At 25.8% G+C, this 21,305-nt stretch overlaps 2 protein-coding genes and 2 long non-coding RNA genes across 5 annotated transcripts in view; 1 reads left to right on the forward strand and 3 right to left on the reverse strand.

Moving 5' to 3' along the window:
* Positions 1 to 15,043, forward strand: LOC123262517. 2 transcript variants are annotated; one of them, XR_006508952.1, is made up of 5 exons: positions 1 to 82; positions 12,531 to 12,614; positions 12,680 to 12,735; positions 14,687 to 14,831; positions 14,908 to 15,043. It is a non-coding gene; the product is annotated as an uncharacterized LOC123262517 (long non-coding RNA). The 2 variants fall into 2 exon arrangements; XR_006508951.1 differs by having other exon boundaries at positions 5 to 82; positions 12,680 to 12,702.
* Positions 7,278 to 9,120, reverse strand: LOC123262449 (serine/threonine-protein phosphatase 6 regulatory ankyrin repeat subunit B-like). The gene is made up of 2 exons (XM_044724661.1): positions 8,954 to 9,120; positions 7,278 to 8,861 (listed from the first exon to the last, which is right to left on the reverse strand). Exon 2 carries the CDS (start codon positions 8,841 to 8,843, stop codon positions 7,350 to 7,352), a length of 1,494 nt encoding a protein of 497 aa, XP_044580596.1. The 5' UTR covers positions 8,844 to 8,861; positions 8,954 to 9,120; the 3' UTR covers positions 7,278 to 7,349.
* The window catches only part of LOC123262536, a 21,836-nt gene continuing 14,445 nt past the window's right edge, over positions 13,915 to 21,305 (reverse strand). Inside the window, exon 3 of the long non-coding RNA XR_006508971.1 lies at positions 13,915 to 13,979. This is a non-coding gene — a long non-coding RNA (uncharacterized LOC123262536). The remainder of the gene's footprint in view (positions 13,980 to 21,305) is intronic.
* Positions 15,152 to 21,305, reverse strand: part of LOC123262468 (WD repeat domain phosphoinositide-interacting protein 4-like) — a 7,269-nt gene continuing 1,115 nt past the window's right edge. Inside the window, exons 3-8 of the mRNA XM_044724696.1 lie at positions 20,000 to 20,267; positions 17,638 to 17,878; positions 17,399 to 17,547; positions 16,379 to 16,480; positions 15,420 to 15,538; positions 15,152 to 15,355 (exon numbers count right to left, since the gene is read on the reverse strand). Coding sequence (XP_044580631.1) covers positions 15,246 to 15,355; positions 15,420 to 15,538; positions 16,379 to 16,480; positions 17,399 to 17,547; positions 17,638 to 17,878; positions 20,000 to 20,267 — 989 coding nt within the window. The 3' untranslated portion in view covers positions 15,152 to 15,245. The remainder of the gene's footprint in view (positions 15,356 to 15,419; positions 15,539 to 16,378; positions 16,481 to 17,398; positions 17,548 to 17,637; positions 17,879 to 19,999; positions 20,268 to 21,305) is intronic.

The following is a 21,305-nucleotide window of genomic DNA, read 5'->3' on the forward strand; positions in this document are numbered from 1 at the left end:
AATAATAAAGAAATATTTTTTTAAAGGTTTAAGCAATTGAGGTAGACTTTCGGACTATAGAGTAACTGACAACTGCAACAGCGTAAGTCAAATTTATTTTTATTTTTATATATATTATTTTTTTCAACTAAATTTAGTATTAAAAATTAAAAATACATGAAAATTATGTTAGCAGATATTTTAAAATTTCGATAGTTTGTGATGATATTAAAATTAGCTGTCATTTGACAATTTTTTAATTGTTTTTAACAAAAAAATTTTTCCCAAAAAATTATTTAAAAAAAAATTACATTTTCTACTTTTTAAAATTTATACGTGTCAATTTTTTATAATTTTTTTTGCCATTATTTTTTTGTTATAAAATTCTTAAAAAAAAATTATCAAATATATACTAAATTAATTTTCATTAGTTTGTATAATAAATAAATTATAGCAGAAAAATGGGAAAAAAATTGACATGCAGAAATTTTAAAAAATTAAAAATGCAATTTTTTGAAAATCATTTTTTAATATAAATTTGTTTGTTAAAAAAAAATTAAACAATAGTCAAATATAACTTTAATTTCCTAAAATACTTTGAAATTTATTTAATTTTTTTTTTATAAAAAAAAAAGAAAATAGTTTGTAAGATATAAAATTATTTTTGAAATTTAATTCCTTTATGATATAATAATCGAATTTACAGCACTTATTTTTTACAGAAAAAATCTAAAAGAATTGTTAAAGAAAATAAAAAACTGAAGCAATTAAAAAATTACCTAATTTTTTTCTTAATTATATTAGAATTGACAAAATACTAAATAAAAAATTACTTTTATTTCTTAAAATCTTTTATACGTGAAATTTTTCTATTGTAAATTTATAATACAAAAAATTTTTGTAATTATCAAATTTCTGCTAAATTAACTTTCATAAATTTTTAAGGATTTTATTCATGTCAAAGAAATTAAAAAATTTAGTATAAAAAAAAATTTTTTTAAATAATCATTTAATTTAATGCAGCTCAAAATATCATTAAAAAATTAGGATGACGGTTGACTCTAAAGTCTATCCCTGCAACTTCCCCCTCATTTTGTACTTAAGAGTTCAAAGTTACACATTACGTTTTTGATCTCTTCGAGCTCAAAAATATGATTATTGTGTCATTTTGAGCTCTCCGAGCTCAAAACTCCCGTGTGAAAAAAAAATGTCCCAAGCATGGGACATCCAAACGTGACACAATGAGGGACATTTTTGGGACAATTTTTAGACATCTTAGAAATAATCAAAGATTTTTAAATAGTGCATTTCAGTAATTTTTCGTCGATTTTAAATATTTTTTTTAAGATTTTCAGAATACTTCTACAATTTTATGACAATTTTAAACGTTTTTTAATGATTTTACAAAACATAATTTATTTTTGCACAGATATAGATTTGTCTAGAAATTGATGGATGAAACATTGATTAAACATTTTTGGGAAAATTTAAGGACATTCTGGGACAGTTTTAGGACATTTTTGGGACATTTTTAGGACATTTTTGGAACATTTTTTGGGCATTTTCAAAACATTTTTTAAATATTTTCAGGACAATTTCAAACGTTTTTCAAATAATTTTAAGAAAGACAATTTATTTTTGCACGGTTATAGATTTATCGTAAGATTAATGGATAAGAATTTTTAGGACAATTTTAGGACATTTTTGGAACATTTTTAGGACATTTTTTGAATATTTTCAGGATATTTTTTAAATATTTTTAGGACGATTTTTACCGTTTTTCAAATGATTTTAAAACAATTGTTTTTTGCACGGTTGTAGATACATCCTAAAATTAATCGATATAAAATTTTAGGACAATTTTGGGACAATTTTAGAACATTTTTTGGACATTTTCAAAGCATTTTTTGGACTTTTTAAAAATATTTTTAGGACAATTTTTAACGTTCTTTAAATGATTTTGAGAAAGACAATTGTTTTTTGCACGTTGTTTGTAGATACTATTGTTTGTAGATACATCATAAAATTAATGGATAAAAAATTTTAGGACAATTTTGGGACAGTTTTAGGACATTTTTAAAAGATTTTTAGGACATTTTTTTAATATTTTGAGGACAATTTTAAACGTTTTTCAAATGATTTTAAAACAATTGTTTTTTGCACGGTTGTAGATACATCCTAAAATTAATGGATAAAAAATTTTAGGACAATTTTAGGACATTTTTGGGACATTTTTAAAATGTTTTTAGGACAATTTTAAATGTTTTTCAAATGATTTCAAGAACGACAATTTATTTTTGCACAGCTGTAGATTTGTCTAGAAATTAATGAATGAAACATTTGTGGAACATTTTTGGCACAATTTTAGGACACTTTTTTGAATATTTTCAGGACATTTAAAAAATATTTTTAGGACAATTTTTAACGTTTTTCAAATGATTTTAAGAAAGACAATTGTTTTTTGTACGGTTGTAGATTCTTCCTAAAATTAATGGATGAAAAATTTTAGGACATTTTTGGAACAACTTTAGGACATTTTTGGCACAGTTTTGTAATATTTTTACAACAAACTTTGAAAATTTTTAGAATTATTTCACGATAATTTTGAACGAATTTTGAATGATTTCAATCAAGAAAATTTAGTTTGGCAGTTGTAGATTGGTCCTAAGATGCATGGATGAAAAATTTTAGGACAATTGTAGGAAATTTTTGGAACATTTTTGTAATGTTTCTACAACACACTTTGAACATTTCTAGAACTAATTCAAGACAATATTGAACGATTTTTGAATGATGTTAGAAAAGAGAATTTATTTTTGCACAGCTGTAGATTTTTCTAGAAACTAATGGATGAAACATTTATTGAAATTTTTTGGAGCAATTTTAGGACATTTTTGGGACAATTTTAGGATTGTTTTGGGACAATTCTGTAATTTTTCTACAAAAAACTTGAGACATTTTTAGAACTATTTTACGTCAATTTTGAACGATTTTTAAATGATTTCAGAACGATAATTTATTTCCGCACGGCTGTAGATTGGTCCTAAAATTGATCCAAAAAATGTTCCGAAAATGTCCCAAAAATGTCCTAAAATTTTTTATCCATTAATTTTGAGATGTATCTACAACCGTGCAAAAATAAACAATTATCTTAAAATCATTTGAAAAACGTTTAAAATTGTCCTCAAAATATTTCAAAAATGTCCTAAAAATATTTTTAAAATGTCCTAAAACTGTCCCAAAATTGTCCTAAAATTTTTTATCCATTAATTTTATAATGTATCTACAACCGTGCAAAAAACAATTGTCTTTCTTAAAATCATTAAAAAAATGTTAAAAATTATCCTAAAAATATTGAAAAAATGTCCTGAAACATTAAAAAAATGTCCTAAAAATGTTCCAAAACTGTCCTAAAAATTTTCATGCATTAATCTTGCGATAAATTCATAACCCTGCAAAAATAGATTGTCTTTCTTAAAATCATTTGAATAACGTTCAAAATTATCCTAAAAAAATTTATAAAATGTTCCGAAAATGTCCTAAGATAGTCCCAAAATTGTCCTAAAATTTTTTATCCATTAATTTTAGCATGTATCTACAATCGTGCAAAAAACGATTGTCTTAAAATCATTTGCAAAACGTTTAAAATTGTCCTCAAAATATTAAAAAAATTTTCTAAAAACCTTTCAAAAATGTCTCAAAAATGTCCTAAAATTGTCCCAAATATGTCCCGAAACTGTCCCAAAATTGTCCTAAAATTTTTTATCCATTAATTTTAGGATGCATCTACAACCGTGCAAAAAACAATTGTTTTAAAATCATTTGAAAAACGTTTAAAATTGTCCTCAAAATATTAAAAAAATGTCCTAAAAATCTTTTACAAGTGTCCAAAAAACGTTCCGAAAATTTTCCTAAAATTTTTTGTCCATTAATTTTAGGATGTATCTACAGCCACGCAAAAAATAATTGTCTTAAAATCATTTGAAAAACATTAAAAATCGTCCTAAAAATATTTAAAAAATGTCATGAAAATATTCAAAAAATGTCCTAAAAATGGTCCAAAATTGTCCTAAAAATTTTCATGCATTAATCTTGCGATAAATTTATAACCTTGCAAAAATAAATTGTCTTTCTTAAAATCATTTGAAAAACGTTAAAAATTGTCCTAACAATATTTAAAAAATGTTTTGAAAATGTCCAAAAAATGTCCTAAAATTTTCCCAAAAATGTCCTAAAAATGTTTAATCAATGTATCATCCATCAATTTATAGAAAAATCTACATCTGTACAAAAATAAATTATGATTTGTAAAATCATTTAAAAAAGTTTAAAATTGTCATAAAATTGTAGAAGTATCCTGAAAATCTTAAAAAAAAATACTTAAAATCGACGAAAAATTACTTAAATGCACTATTTTAAAAACTCTGATTATTTCTAAGATGTTCCTCATTGTGTCACGTTTGGATGTCTCATGCTTGGGACAATTTTTTTTTACACGGGGCTCTAATAGCAGTTTAATAAAACACAATTTTTTGAATTTTCAAACGGAAATAACTTTTGAATGAATGAACCGATTTTCACGCCGTTGGCGGCATTCGACGCAGTTTTTAAAGCCCCATAAAGGATCATTAAGTTTAAATTGATCGAGCTAGTAATTTCGAAGAAATTCCGAAAAACACTTTTTTCGGTTTTTTTTTTTCGACAACGATAACTCACGAACGAATCAACCGATTTTGACCGGGCTTGCGGTGATCGACGTGGTTTTTTGATCTTAAGAGCTGATTAGATTTTGGAATTGATCGGAAAAGCCATTTAAAAGTAATTTCAAAAAAACCATATTTCAAAAAATTTTTTTTTGTAGTTTTTTTGAGATTTCTCAAAATCTACTGATTTGAATCTGTCCAAATGGTATTTAAAATCTAAGTTTAGTCAAGCCCTTTCGAATGGCGCCAACCGCGATGAAATCGGTCAAGCCGTTCAAAAGTTATGAGGGTTTACATACGGCCACACACACACACACACACACACACATACGCATACATACATACAGACATACAGACATCATCGCGAAAACATTCAGGGAAGCTTCCTAGGACCTCAAAACGTCAAGATCTGATAAGAACTCGATTTTCGAAAAACGGGGTAAAACCAATAACATCCCGATTTTTGAAAATTTTCAATTTTCTTAGCGGGAAGTTAAAAATACCATCTCTTTTTTCATGTAAAGATTGTCTTTTTTTTGTTAAAATTTTCCATCAATAATTATTTATATTAAAAATTTTGAATATCTAATCTAAACCCCCAAATGCACAGCTGGCCTTTACATCAGTTCTCTCAATTATCTACCGTGCGTCAAGAAATATTTTCCTGAAATTGTACATAAAAGTTAATGAATAAACAAAATATTTATTATTTAAAATACATTTTAAAACTTCAACAGTTTATTTTAGTCAAAAATTTTAATATTAAAAAAAAAAAATATAATTTTTTTAATACTTCTAACTTAAGGTAATAATCTGGTGACGCATTTTTTTTTAAGATTTTTTTTTTTTAGAATAGAAAAATAAAATTTAATCTTTTTTTTTTTTTTTTTTTTTTTTTTAAGATCAGTTAAACACAAGACATACTATTAATGTTATGTAAGATTTTATTAATCTAATAGTACCAGAATATACTAATTTTTATTTAAGCTCTCAAAGAGGTACATATATGACGAGGTGGTCTATGAGTATAGTAAAAGTCATTCTATTTCATTACTTTACGTAGCTTTAACACGAGTAACAAGTCTTGAAGGGTTGTTTATATGTAACAGTCAGGATAATTTAATATTTTATCATGGAAGAAGAGTAGATCCATCAGTTTCAAGTTTACAGCAAGAATTTAAAAGATTATCTCTAAACAAACTTACTACATTGCAAGGACTGATCACTGAATTTATAAACTCCAGAAATAAATTAATCATTTATACTTTAAACTGACAAAGTCTCAGAAAACGTACTACTGATTTACAAGATTCTATTTGTCAAAGGAGTAACTTTTTATTACTAACTGAAACATTTCTTCCTGCAAATGAATCAGTTGACTTACCTAATTTTCATTGTATAGCTAAATTTAAGAGAAAAAATGTTAGAGCCGCTGGAGTTGCCATTTATAACAACAACAATACTTCACATATTACTACATTCAACATGGATTTAGTAATTCAAAATGCTACAGAAGTTCATGTCTCCCAAACATCTATTGGCGATATATGTACTTCACACGTTAAACTAGAAGATGGAAGTGAATTGATGATGATTGTTGTGTACATTTCTCTTAATAAAAAAATAAATGACATCATTTCATTTTTACACGAGATATTATTTCCGTACAGTCACAGAGGTTCAATAACTTTCAAAACCAATAAAGACAAACTACCATTGATTTTAGCTGGGGATTTCAATGTAAATTGGAATTAATTAAAATAAATATCGAATATAACTATTACCGAAGTCATTGATTAAACGAATTAAGTAGTCACGATTTGAAATAAATTCGTAAATTTCTGTATTTAATGAAAATAAATGTTTATTCAATAAATAGTCATCATTATCTGGAAAAAAAATCGTAATATTTTATTTTATCATTATGACATATTTAGTTCCTATCACAATCTGTTCTTTTCTGCATATTACTTTTACAAAATAATTTCGATCTTTCACATTTGCCAGGCGTCCCGTGACGGCTCGCATTTTTTTTTTTAAATAATTTATTATTGAAAACTTAGAGTATTCAAAAAAAATTTTTTTGACTAATTTTTACAATGGCTTACTATCATTATTACCATTAATGATTAAAGTAGACGCCCAAAAACCAGACTACTACCTTGAAATTATTAAATTGATATATCACAAAATATAATCTGAAAAAAATGAATGATAAAAATATTTTTAGTTAATGCTTAATCATCAATAATATAAATCTTATAAATTACAACAATCACAAGTCAATAATTAAACTTTGGTACTAAAATAATCTAAATTTAGCCAAAAAAGATCATTTTTATAATTAAGTAGAAAACGATTATAATTATTTTTCAGTTAATGAAATCATTACATTTGCATGATAAAAAAAAATTTACAGTGAATAATCATGATACTGAAATTAGCAGACATCTGAAAATTCTTTGAATTTTTATAACCAATCAATTATTTTTAAAAATTTGCATTTATAATTTTTTTTAATTTCTACATGTGAAATGTTTTGCTATTTTTTTTTTTTTTTATTATAATTTATTTGTTATAAAAATAGATGTCTGTTAAACTCAGTAATATATTTAAAATAACTCTGTACGTAGATCTAAATAATAAAAAAAATTAAATATTAATTATTTACACATTCTCACTCATCATTTTCAAGTCACTAATATTTAAATAATAAAAAATCTCCCTAGTAAAAGTGTCCGGCAATTTCCGACCAAAAACTTCATACAGAAGCTCTCCAGCTTTTTCCACAAACTTTTTTCTTTCCAACGCTCTGGTTAAATGATGATAAACAAGTTTTCCATACAACGGGAACATTGATTCCAACTTACTGTTAACAGGAAAATTATCCTCATCAATATTTTTCAATCCTATCGCTAGCCTCTGGTGCGATTTATGCAACACACTGTAACAACTCAAGCTAGTTCCATTGATAATAGTTTGTTTTAGAGCTTCAACTTCATTACAGCAGTCCCGGTAAAAATCATCAAATTCTTTCCCACTGACAGCGTCCAAATTGACACCAATGAGATGAAAATTAGCAGCTTTAAGTTTGACAATATAATTTTTTATCGGACTTATGATCCGTTCCGAGGCATTTGGAGTATCAACAACCGCGAGTCCATTGCTGCTGACAAAATTGATATCAACTCCAGCATTCAGCAAGCAATTCACTAGCGAAGGTTGCTCAGACTTGACCGCGACCTGTAAAATATGTTTTGAATTATTTTGAGCGTCAGGATCAGCGCCATGATTGATCAGAAACTCAGTCATTGGAAGGTCTCCGCTGTTGACAGCTTTAAACAACGCCGTGGTGCCGTAGCTTACTGAATTAACATCAGCTCCAGCATCCAACAACACTCTCAGAATCCCATAATTGCTGGAATTCGACGCTAATTGGACTAGCGGCCACGGTTTTGTTTTTATATTAACTTTAGCTTGGTTCTTGATTAGCAGCTTCACAATTTCTTTGTTTTTATTTTCCACTGCGAGATACAGCGGCGTTTTATCGTCGCAAATAGCATTAACATCAGCACCATGGTCAATCAGATATTTTATAACTCGCAAATGACTTTTATCAACCGCCAGATGTAAAGGCGAAAGCACGTTCCAGATGGGGATTATGTCAATTCCCGGATCCAGAACTCTTTCATAAGGATTAAAATTTTCGTAACCCATCGCTATGAAGTATCCCTTGTCCCCCAAGTGTATGCTCTCACTCCCTTGATTTTTCAGCAACTGTTCCATGATTTCCTTTATTTTCTCGCTGACTGCGCTGTGGACTGTCGTGTACTGATAAGTTGGTTCTTCGAAGACCGATTGAATGTTGACATCTGCTCCAATTTGAAGCAACCTGTGGACCAGATCTGAACTGTAACTTCGAATTGCTAAGTTCAATGCTGGCTCATATGACTTTGAAGTCATATTCACGTTCACGTTGTTATCCAGCAGGTAATTTATCAACTCCGGGTCGTATCTACTTAAAGCTAGTTGGAGAACTGTTGGGTTGTCCTCTGATGTTCCCGGGTACCTTGTGTTCACGCTCATCAGTCCTTGCATTATTTTTTCACGCATTTCTTGGTAAATTAAGTCAAACGGTAGAATTTTTACAGATGATGTCATTATTTTATTGATCTGTTCCTAAAAAATTTTTAGTTGGAGTTTATTGAGTTAGGAAATAAATATTAATAATGTTCATTTATGTATAGTATCTTTTGTTTTTTAATTCTTACCTCTTGTTGGTTTATAAACAATGGCAACACTCAAGTTATGGAATGCTAAGTTTAACCTCAGAACTTAGTTCTACTTTACAACTCCCGGCGAAAGAGCTGCAATGCTTCTCCTACCATAGAAGAATTCAGTCACAAAAACTAAGTATAGTATAGACGAATATCCACCAATTGACTGTAGTAAATTCACTAGGTTCATTTGATTTTTCCGCTCAAAAGCAGGAGAGAATTTAAATAATATTTAAATTTAAAAGTAAAAAAAATACTTAATTAGATTTAAATAACACTCATGTTTAGTTATGACATTAAAGCTAAACAGTCACTTGATTATTTTTTAATTTTATTTAACAAAAAAATTATTAAAAAAAAATTACATTTTTAATTTTTTGATTATTTTTCATTTATTAAATTAGAACAAAAAAATATTTTTTAAAAATTGCACTTCCAGTTTTTGAATTTTTTTTACAAGTAAAAATTTTTTTTTTATTTTTTTGTAATCATTTTTTCAATAAAAAAAAATTCTAAAAATTTTTATGTCAGCTAACTTAATTTTCATAATAATTAAAATATTTTATAATTATCGATTTTAAACTATTGATACTTTGCAGCTCCAAAATTAGTTGATTTAGAAAAATCTTAAATAATATTGAATTAAATTCATATGATAATTAATGATTTTATATTTATACGGTATAGCTAAATTTTTACTATGATAAAACCTATTTGATTGTTTTAAACATTTTTCTTCGATCATTTTTGCATTTTTTTTCTTTAAAATTTTTTTTATTATGCGCCAAAGAAGTATAACTTCTAACGCGTGTATGTAAGTACATAGACACCATTTTTTTGTCTCATGAACGTTTACGAAAGTTAAGTTAGCAAATATCTGTCATTTTTTGGACTTAAGCAATAAATAAATTACTACTAAAAAAATTTTTTTTGAAAAATTACAATAACCATTTTACATGATACTGAAATTAGCAGGAGTCTAAAATTTTTTTTAATTTCTATAACAAATTAATTATTAGAAAAAAAATATTTTCCTAAATTCGCACTTATAATTTTTTTAAATTTCTACATGTCAAATTCTTTTGCTAAATTTTTTTTTCATTATAATTTAATTATTATAAAACTCTAAAATAACTATTATTGTTTCACCAGTTACAATATGATTCGTAATCTTTAACCATGTATAATTGCTTAAAATATTCATTTTAGTATATTCTATGTGTACTTGAAATATAATTTATAATTATTTATCATTGTTTGTAATCTTGAAGTCGCTCATGACCATGCTGTTTATGCGACTATTAAATAAATCAAAATTAAAAAAAAAAAAAAACTAAAAATTGTTAGATGTCAGTTATAAATTCATGAAAATTAATTTAGTAGATATTTAATAATTTTAAAAGTTTTTGTAACAAATAAATTATAGCAAAAAAAATTGACAAGTAGAAATTTTTAAAAATTAAAAGTGCAATTTTTTGGAACAGATTTGATTGTTAAAAAAAAAAAATTAAAAAATAATCAAGTGACTGCTAACTTTAATGTCATAAATTCTGTATAATTTTTTTGACACATCTACAAATGGAATTTTTTATAATAATTTACTTGTTTAAAAAAATCCTCTCAATCATCATATATCAGCAAAATTAAGCATCATGAATGTTTTGGAAGATAAGCTACTTAAAAGATTATGACAATAAATATTAATTAGCAATATGTCTAGCATATTTGTAACTTTGTTTAAGTTTTTCAAAACCTTCGCTATCTTATTTTAATTGACTATCACAATATGTGCAATAACATCATCTTAGCTTATTATTTATTATTAGACGTCTGGAGTTTTCTAATGTCTCAATGAGGTTTCCCGAGTAAAAACATAAAATATCCGCAACAGCGTCGTACGGAGTCTAAGTGCCCGCAACAGCGCCGCATCACAGCCGCAACAAATCTGTGATAAAATAAAAAAATTATAATTGCCGCAACACCACCGCAACACAGCTGCACTGTAATAAATATTTATAAAATACTTCTTAAATCCCGCAACACCGCCGAAACACAGCTGCAACAAATCTGTGACGAAATAATAAAATTGTGATTGCCGCAACATCACCGCAACACGGCTGCACTGTCCCGAGTAAAAATTAAATTATTATTTTCTACTAAAAAATAATAAATTTCGATCGACCGCCGCAACACCGCTGCAATACCTTCGTTTGGTGGTATACATTGAAATAAAATATTTGTTGATCATTCAAATAGCTAAACTAAATTCTTTTAGTTAACTACGACTTGCAGCGCAGTTGGTAATGTTCGAGACTTTCATGCAGACGACCCAGGTTCGAATCCCATCGCAGTTTAATCATTATATAAAATTTTTCCAGGGTATTTCGATAGGCGTGCCGCTTCTGTTCAACCCAGGGGACAGAATTAAAAATATACTTCAATAATACGACTAAAAAGAATCAATAATTTCGCGGTACTTTGGCCTGATTTAAAAATTTTTTTTCGTTTGAATATTAGGCATTTGAATAAAAGGAGATTAAACATAATAGATCTTATATTAAAATTTATATTCAAGTTATTTATTAATTAATTATTGCGTGATAAATTAATTATGATGCCATTTTTTGTGAAATTGTAGCTATGCTTTAGCATTGGGGTACAGCAGTGTTGCGGCGATGTTGCGGCGACGATTTGAATAACATCAAGCAGCGTGCAGTTGTGTTGCGGCGGTGTTGCGGTTATGCGAGTCGAGAATAAAGATTTCTTGTTGCGGCGATTTTGTCTTTCAAACGGCTGTAGTGCAGCGGTGTTGCGGCAGTGGATAAAAATTATTTTTTAAAAATCAATTTTTATTTTTAATTGGGTTCCCAACTTCTTTAGATGAAAATTTTACTTATGTCTCATGATATTGAAATAAGCAGACATCTGATAATTATTGGAGTTTTTATAACAAATCAATTGTTACAAAAAAATCATTTTTCAAAATTCATACTCATAATTTATGAAAATTAAGTTAGCCGGCATCTAGTAATTTTTATAGTTTTTTTATTGAAAAAATTACTATAAAAACATTTTTTTAATTTTCATTTGTAAAAAAACAGAAAAACAATTTTTAAAAATATTTTTTAGTTTTGATTCAATAAATTAAAAAAACTTAAAAACGTCGGCTAACTTTAGTATTATTCATAAATTTTTTTAATTTCTACATGTAAATTTTTCATGAAAATTAATTTAGCAGATATTTGATAATTTTAATAATTTTTTTAACAAAAAAATTAGAGCAAAAAAAAATTAACATGTAGAAATTTGAAAAAATGAAAAATGCAATTTTTTGGAAACAATTTTTTTGTTAAAAAAAATTAAAAAATGATGAAATAACTGCTTACTTTAATGTCATAAATTTTTTTCATTAAAATTTAATAAAAATTGTAAAATTCAGTATCATTAATTTTCCCCAAATATTTCCTACCTTTACAGATTATTTAATCGAGTTTTCTGATTTTCTGCCGTACGTTAGATTTTTCTATCGCTATTGTTATTATATTATGAAGATTCCTGATTTTATTTATAGAGAGCGTTTCAGTCGGGCTCTGGGATACACAACACAGACAGTTCTTCCGCTGGACTAACTTAGATTACCAAACAGCTGATTATGGTATGTATACAACTAGAAGTATGAAATTAAATATTTTTCATTAACAAATTAATTTTTGTTTTTAGAACTGCTACCGAGTGATTCAAAGGTTGCATATCTCTTTTAATTACCAATAATAAAAGTAATTGTTTTTTAGTTTTTGACTAAAAAAAAATTTATGACACTGAAATTAACAGACAGTTAAAAATTTGTGGAATGTTTTTAACTAGGGTAAGTGTGGGTATTACTGCGGGTGTATGTATTACTGCGGATTTTTTTATATCACTGATAAATAAATGGTACTTGAGCTTTTTAAATTAAAAAAAATTGTTGCTAATAATTGAAACCTTCAAGAAAATATTTACACAGTAGTATTACACGTACAATTATTCAATTTGTTATTAATAAATTAAAATTAACTGGCTATGCAGGTAGTAAACTATAGCTTTTTTGTGAGTTTCCGTACGAAAAGGGGTGATACTAAAAGATCTTTTTCTTTACATAAAATGGTTCAAATTTAATATTTTTTGCACATAAAAGTAAGATAACCCTTCTTCAATATTAGTCATGTATTAAAAATTGAATTTTGATCAATTAATATTGTTTATTTAAGGACGCAGTAATAGGTACAAATAAACTGACATGTTTGTATTACTGCGAATGTTTTCAATAATCCACAGTAATAGAAGCACCTCTATTTGTATCCATTTGTGCCAGTTACTGCGGATGTAAAATACATTTATTCTAACCTAAAAAGAAAATATTACCTGTCAAGTTGCCTGTGAATTGCTCTTAGTTAAAAAAAATTAATCTTTAAAATAAATTATATATAAACAGAAAATTGATAAAACAATAAAACAAATAAATCGAAGTTGATGAAAAATACGAATGGTAATTATTATAAAGAATTTTGCTATGTGAAATTAAGCAGTGAAACTTTCAAACTAAGAAATTTTCACTAAATTAAGTGAATGTAACTTCAAACATATTCAAAAATTTTTCTGATGGATTTAAAAAAATTCAAAATGATTTTTTTCAATCAAGATTTGTTTTTCTTCGAGCAAGTTAATTTTTTAATTACTATAAAGACTGCTTGTTATGTTATACGACACTGGAATAGTCATTATTTTTAATTTAGACATCCTGTGTTAAATTATCATGTTTATTGATATTAATTCAAATTATTTCAGGAATACTTTTTTCTAATCAAGTCATTTTATTTAAAAAATACCTAATTAGGTATCTTTCAAACGTATTTTATTCATTTCTTATATGATTCCGAAGTTGTTTGTCATTGAATTTCAGCCGCAGTAATAGACACGCAGTAATTGGCACGCAGTAATAGAGACAAGCTCCTTTTATACCCGCAGTAATACATGCATATGACTTTTTTTTTAAATGCTTATTATTTAAACAAAATATTAGTTTATCGTACTCTTGATTTTTTTTTGAGTCAATAATGAGTAACTTTGGTTTAAAAAAAGAAATTATTGTTATTTTTGAAAAATTCAATGAAAATGCCTCTGAAATAAAACCTTCAGAAAAAACCGCAGTAATACCTACTTACCCTAATTGTTATGGAGAAAATTTTAAAAAATTGTTTGAAAATAAATTTTAAAAAAGTAGATGGTTTTTTATTTTTTTTAACTAAATAATTTTTAAATTAAATAAAAAAAGTAGTCAGATATCTGTTATTGTTTTAATTAGTTAAAAAAAGTTTTAATTTTTTATATTTTCTTAGAAATTAAATCAAACATTTCAAAATTTTAATAATTTTTTTTACAAATAAATTCTAAAAAAAAAAATACTAAATATCAAAATTTATGATACTGAAATTAACAACCTTACAATTTTTTTTAATTTTTATATTAATTAAATTATCACGAAAAAAATTAGTTAGAAAATTCCACATGTAGAAATTAAAAAAAAAATTATAAGTGCGAATTTTCATAAATATTTTTTCAAACACAATTTATCTATTGATAAAATTTCAAAAATTTTCAGTATGATAAAAATTAAAAAAAAAAAACTAAGAGTGCTATTTTTTTGTCAAAATTTTCTTGTAATAATTTATTTAAAAATTTTAAATTTAGATGGACATAAAAAAAAGACCTAGATTACCAAAACCTACTGGTACCAATAAAAAATATACATTTTTTATTTGTGGATTTATAACGGTCCTCGGATGCACACTTTATCAAACAATTATTTCACCAATTCTTAATCCACAACCGTGGAGTAAGTATAAAAAATTTATTAATCAAATAATCATTAATTTTATGATAACTCGATAAAATATTATTTTACTTTGCAGAAGACTATAGAGATAAATTGTATGATCAGTTACCGAAACGAACCGAAGACTAGCAATGTACATTTTAGTTAATTAAATCGAATATGTAAATGTTTAAAATTCATTATTACAAATAAATATTGAATAATTTTTCAAATATTTTTTTATTCATAAAAAAACGATCTTATTTACATTAACTAAAATACGATTTTATTACTTTATATAAATATAAACTATGTACAATATTGTGTAGACATAAATTTTTTTTTATAATTTATTAATAATCAATTATTAATAAATTAGACGTTTTTTTTCAATTATTTAGAATATTTTGTTCGATTAATAATCTTAGTTGTTTTTTAAAATTCATTGTCATCACAGACATCAAGGAAAACATCGAATGCCTCACGATTGCAATTACCTTCAGATGTGAAAACATATTTGTGAAATGTTCCATCCACACAAACCGCTAAAATTAATTAAAAATTTCAAAATAATTCTTTCAATATGTATCAATATTTGCAAATAATTACCTATCACTGAATTACGGGATCCAAATGCGCATACACACGCACATTCAGGTGGTACTGTGAATGTAGCTAGCGCCCATTGACTTTCAACATAATTACCGAGAAATCTCATTTTAGAAAATCTAAAAATGACAATAATTTTTTTATAATACACTGATAGAAAAAATTTCTTTTAAAAAATATGATTAATTTTGTAATAAGAAATTAATTTATTAAAAATTTTCTTTTTTAGCTGAAGAAATCCAAATTCTTTTAACAGTAATTTTTTTAAAAATCGAAAAAACTTTTTTTCAATAAGAAAGTTACAGAAAGAAAAATTTTGGGTAAATATTTATAAGTGGGGTCAACCATTTTAGTTTTCATTTTTTTTTTAACGAAATTTCTATTTGATTTTATTGATATATGAAGAATGAATTAAAAAAAAAAAAAAAAAAAAAAGTTGATTATCTCAATTTTAACAAATTTTCAAAAAAATTTATAAATTTTTTAGAAACTTGTGATATTCAACTTTTTTTTTTTTAAATTGTTCGTTTTTTTAGGTACTTTTCAAAAAAAATATATACCAAAAATATCAAAAAAAGATAAAATAGAAATTTTATCCAAAAACATGAGCCAAAATTTTTTCCAACTTTTGAAGGCAAAAAAGCTATCGAAATTTTAATTTTTTTTTTCGCGACATTTTTTATTATAAATCCGCCGTCAAAACAAGCAGAATAAAAAAAAAGTTAAAAATGTTAATTTTTTACCTAGTTATGGTCCAAAATGGGTTTGACCCCACTTGTAAATAATTACTAAATTTTGATTTCTTCAGCTGAGAAATAAAATTGTTGAAAATTCTCAACAAATTAATTTCTTATTACATTACTAATTATTTTCAAAAGAAATTTTTCTTCTCAGTGTTATTTTATAAGAATCATTAATATAAATCATTAGTATTAGAATAAATTTGGATCAGTACTCACGTAGATCGACGATTGAGATGCGTGTCTTTTAATGCAAATATATGTACAGTGCCTTTATCACTAGACATGCAAAGAAATTCTGAGTCTCTACTAAATGTTATACTGCAAGAAAAATTAAAACAATTATTTATTATTCCTACATATAAATTTATTTATTAATCTCAATAAACGCTTTAGATAAATTCAGGAAGTGTTTTTCAATTATGACCATGACTATTAATTTTCACGGAAAAAATTTAATTTAGATTAAAATGAGTAACCATCCGTAGAAAAAATTATTTAAGGCAAAAGCACAAATTATTGACATTATAAAAGATGTGATTAAGATTACAATTTTTTTTTTAATATTTAGAATTAAGATTGTTGAATTTTTTTAATATGATATTAATCATAATAATTTAAATTTATTGATTTACTAAAGAAAGTAAATATTTATTTATTCCTTATTATTCGAATTGTTTTTAAAATAAAAAATTTTAAGTTACTGCACTATCTAAACTTAATGTCAGTATTATGCAGCTTAAATTTTATGTAAAAATTATTGACACCTATAATTCCAAAATTAATAAATATTAAATTGAATGTAAATATTTAATAACTTTGATTTTTATTATTTGTTCATAAGAAATAATTAAATTAAAGAAAATTAAAAATAAGCTTTTTATTCGAGCGCTTGTCTCGAAAATTGTTAAGGAATTTTTCACTCACATTACAATTTCGAGTAAACTGTTTTTTTTTTTTTTATTAATTAATATTTTATAGTCTTCACAGCTGTCAATTTTTTTAATTCTTAAAATTATGAAGATTGTATAAGCAATAAAGATTATTATTAATATTGTAATTGAATAAACCTCAAAATAAAATTCTTTACTTCATTTAAAAAAAATATTTTCCTGGGCAAAATTAATTTAATAAAAAATTTTATCAGATCATATTAATTATAGAATAAAAAAATTTTTCTTTAAATCGAAAGATTCACCCTTACAAAATTTACCAATAACGTCGAATGTATTAAATTACCAGTAAAGTGTAGCAGGATCAGCACCACGCCTAAGTTCAACCAACAACTGTCTTCTTACGCTGTCCCATACTCTGACAAGAGTACCTTGTGCTGATGCAGTAGCAACCATTGTCCCATTGGGATTAACAGCTAGACAGGCCAACGTTCCCTAAAATAAATTAATCATAATTTATCATATCAGAAATTAACAAATTTTAGATCTAAGCGAATTAATGAAAAAAAAAATTATATTATTTACTTGATGAGCAGCCAACGTGGCTGGTGCTGATGAACTGCCAGCTTCAGTAGCAGCCAAGTCAACCAATTGTACACTGCCCAATTTATGGCCAGGAAACGCTAGTAATTGTTTATGCGCTGTTGCCAATGTTGCTACTTCAACTAAGCCCTTTGGATTATCACGAGTTTCAAGGGTCAATAGTCGCCTCGTAGGAAACGGAAATGAGAAAACATGTATTTCTCGCTGCAATGCCACTATCAATCTAAAAAAAGATGAAAATCACGTTTGAATCAAAATCACGACTTAAAGGCGAGAGTAGAGCATACCTGCGCGCTTCGCGCTTAAAGCATGCAAAAGTGTTCAATTTTTGTTAAGGGGGAACACCACTGTGACAATCGAAAAAAAGAGGTGATTTTCGGGAATTTTTTTGACAGGGAAAATAAAGGAATTTGGGGATCGGATTTTTTTTATTTTATTAAAGGTACATTAACTTTCATTACCCTAAATTTTTATTAAAAAATATTTAAATATTACAAAATTATTAACAATCTCGTAGAGCACTAGAAAAAATTTCCCCCTCCATGGTCGGTTCGATAACTCAAAAACGGATTATCTGAAAATAAAAACCCAAATTGATTTTTTATCAGTAAGGATGTAGTTATCGTCGCACGTACGACGAAAATTAAAATTTTCAAAATTCCGTACGTGCGACGATAACTACATCCTTACTGATTAAAAAGCAATTTGGGTTTTTATTTTCAGATGATCCGTTTTTGAGTTATCGAACCGACCATGGAGGGGGAAATTTTTTCTAGTGCTCTACGAGATTGTTAATAACTTTGTAATATTTAAATATTTTTTAATAAAAATTTAGGGTAATGAAAGTTTATGTACCCTTAATAAAATAAAAAAAAATTCGATCTCCAAATGCCTTTATTTTCCCTGTCAAAAAAATTCCCGAAAATCACCTCTTTTTTTCGATCGTCACAGTGGTGCTCCCCCTTAATAATTAACTAGCAACCTGCAGTCACTATGTGACTATCGAGATTTACGGATTGTGAATAAGAAAACTTTGGCTTAATCATTTTTTGATATTTCTAACACTGTACATGGTTGGGGTACTTTTAAAATAAATTTTAAAAATAATAGTGCTATTACAGGATCAATTACAAATAATTTAATGGACTAATGTGACCAAAAAAATTTATAGAACCAACAAACTATTCAAAACTCCTCCAAAAACTTAACATAAAAAATTGACTATCTCTGAAAAATGTATAAAACCGTAAAAAGACACAAATTCTTATCAAGACTTTTCTGATGATGCCAAATTTAACTATAAAAACTTTTTTATAAATAATAATATGCTCGTCACAAAATTTTTCTTAGTCTCTTAATTATAGAAATTAATTTTTGACCAATAACCTCGTTCACATGTACAAAATAAAATAAATAAATAAACGATTGGCGTTTATCGCAAAATTAGAATCTATTTAGAATAACTTTAAAAAGTTATCATAATAAATTAGCTATTGCTGAAAATCAATTTAAACATTGAATAAGCTTAAATTCAGGTCATGACCTTTCCAATGATACTGAATTCAATTTAAAAAATGTATTTTATCATGTAAATATCCAGGAGACAAAATTTTCTTTATTCTCTTAATTATATAGATTAGTTTTTAATCGTTATTGTTCATTTGAAAAGAATAGTTTTAATGGACTTTTTTGAGATTTTTGAGAGTATAATTTTTGGAAAAAAGAATTTCGTAACGAGCATCATGAATTTTTCACAATTTTTAATTTTAAATTAAAATTTTATAAAATCATTGTTTCTGTTGCATTATGAAATTAATAAAATCTTGTGGAGTATGAAAAAATTAGAATTCTGTAAAAAATTTTATAATTTTGTAGAATTTTATTCTGGGAATTGTCTAGTAAAATTTCATAAAAATTTAATGATAAAATACGTTTATCGCAAAATTAGAATCATTTAGAACTACTTCGAAAAATTATAATTAATTAGCTATTGCTGAAAATCATATAAAACATTGAAAAGACACAAATTCAGATCATGACCTTTCCAACGATACTAAATTCAATTTAAAAACCTCATTTTATCATATAAATACGCCGGAGACAAAATTTCCCTTATTCTCTTAATTATATAGATGAATAAGTTGAAAATAAAATAATGCATATTTAATATTGAATGAAGAATTATATCAAAACTATTTACTAAAAGTCTAAGTTCCACATTCTGAGTAAAATATCAAAAATAAAAAAATTATTAAGAACATTTCTTCTTAAAAAATTGGTTATAGATAATTGATAAAATTTAACTGATAATTCTTACTAATTTAAGATGTTGGAAATGACTTACTTGTCGCGCCGTAAGCGTACAGCTTTAATCGGGCTGGTAAATGTTATTTCCATAACAAATTTTTTGACAACGTCGTCGTAAATTAATACGGTATTATCAGCAAATTTCGGTCGAGTACCACCTCCGACAACTGCTATTATGTTTGTTCGCCATAACATTTCACCAATAGCAATGCTGCCCATTAAGTCATTTTCAAAATGGGCTTTTTCAACCAAAGGCTCGACGTTGTATACTCGTAACCCTGACTCCATGCAACAAGTAAAACACCCTTAAAAATAAAAAATAAAAAATAAATAAATTAGTAATTTATAATATAGAATTTTTAATAGGGATATTGTTAATTGATTGTATTATATTTTACATAAAAAATAATTATTAGGTCACATTTATTAATTTAGACCAATGCAATTAGGATTTATTTGAATTATAAATAAATATTATTAGATTTGATTTTAGAAAACAATTTTTTAAATTTTATTTATTAGTTAAGAGTTAAGATAAATGAATTTTTTTTTTTTTTTTAATGACATTAAAATTACCAGGCACTTGACAATTTTTGGATTTCATTTGATAAATAAACTAGGTCTAAAAAATAATTTTTTGTAGCTTCTAAATATAGAATTTTTATTGTAATTTATTTGTTAAAAAAATGATACTGAAATTATCAGACATCTAAAAATTCTTTAAATTTTTATAACTAATTAATTATTATAAAGAAATATATTTTAAAAAATCAGCACATCATTTTTTTTAAGGTAGTACTACTGGTTTTAGAATTAGTGTTCAGAATTTAATGAAATTCGGCATATTGGTACTTTATAATATCATAATTAAGCAGTAAAATTTTTGGAAGCCAGGCGAGTCCTGAAAAAAAGATATTAATATTTACATATTTTTGCCTTTACCATTGATCCTTATGGAAAATTACAGACTTTATTTTATTTTACAAAATTGAACCTTCAGATTCTTATAAAAATTGAGACAACGAGAGAAAATAACATCTAGAACGTATTTAATAACAATCAGTATGGTTTCCGAGCATATGAAAATATTTATTAATAAAAAACATTCAAAATTTGTCTCTGTCTCTCTTTCTCCAACGTGATTTAGTATAAGGAAATCTACTACGTTAATCAAATAAGGTTAGGTTTTGGGATTTGACTCTTGTGGTAAAGGTAGTAAAATAAGCGAAAGGAAATTTAGTATAGACCGGATAGCTCAAATGGTAGAGTAGCCGACATGTCTTCGGAAGGTTCTGGGTTCGAATCCCAGTCCGAGCTATCTAATAATTTTTTCTCGCATATTC

The sequence above is a fragment of the Cotesia glomerata genome, linkage group LG4 (assembly GCF_020080835.1).
Source record: "Cotesia glomerata isolate CgM1 linkage group LG4, MPM_Cglom_v2.3, whole genome shotgun sequence".
Lineage (NCBI taxonomy): Eukaryota > Metazoa > Arthropoda > Insecta > Hymenoptera > Braconidae > Cotesia > Cotesia glomerata.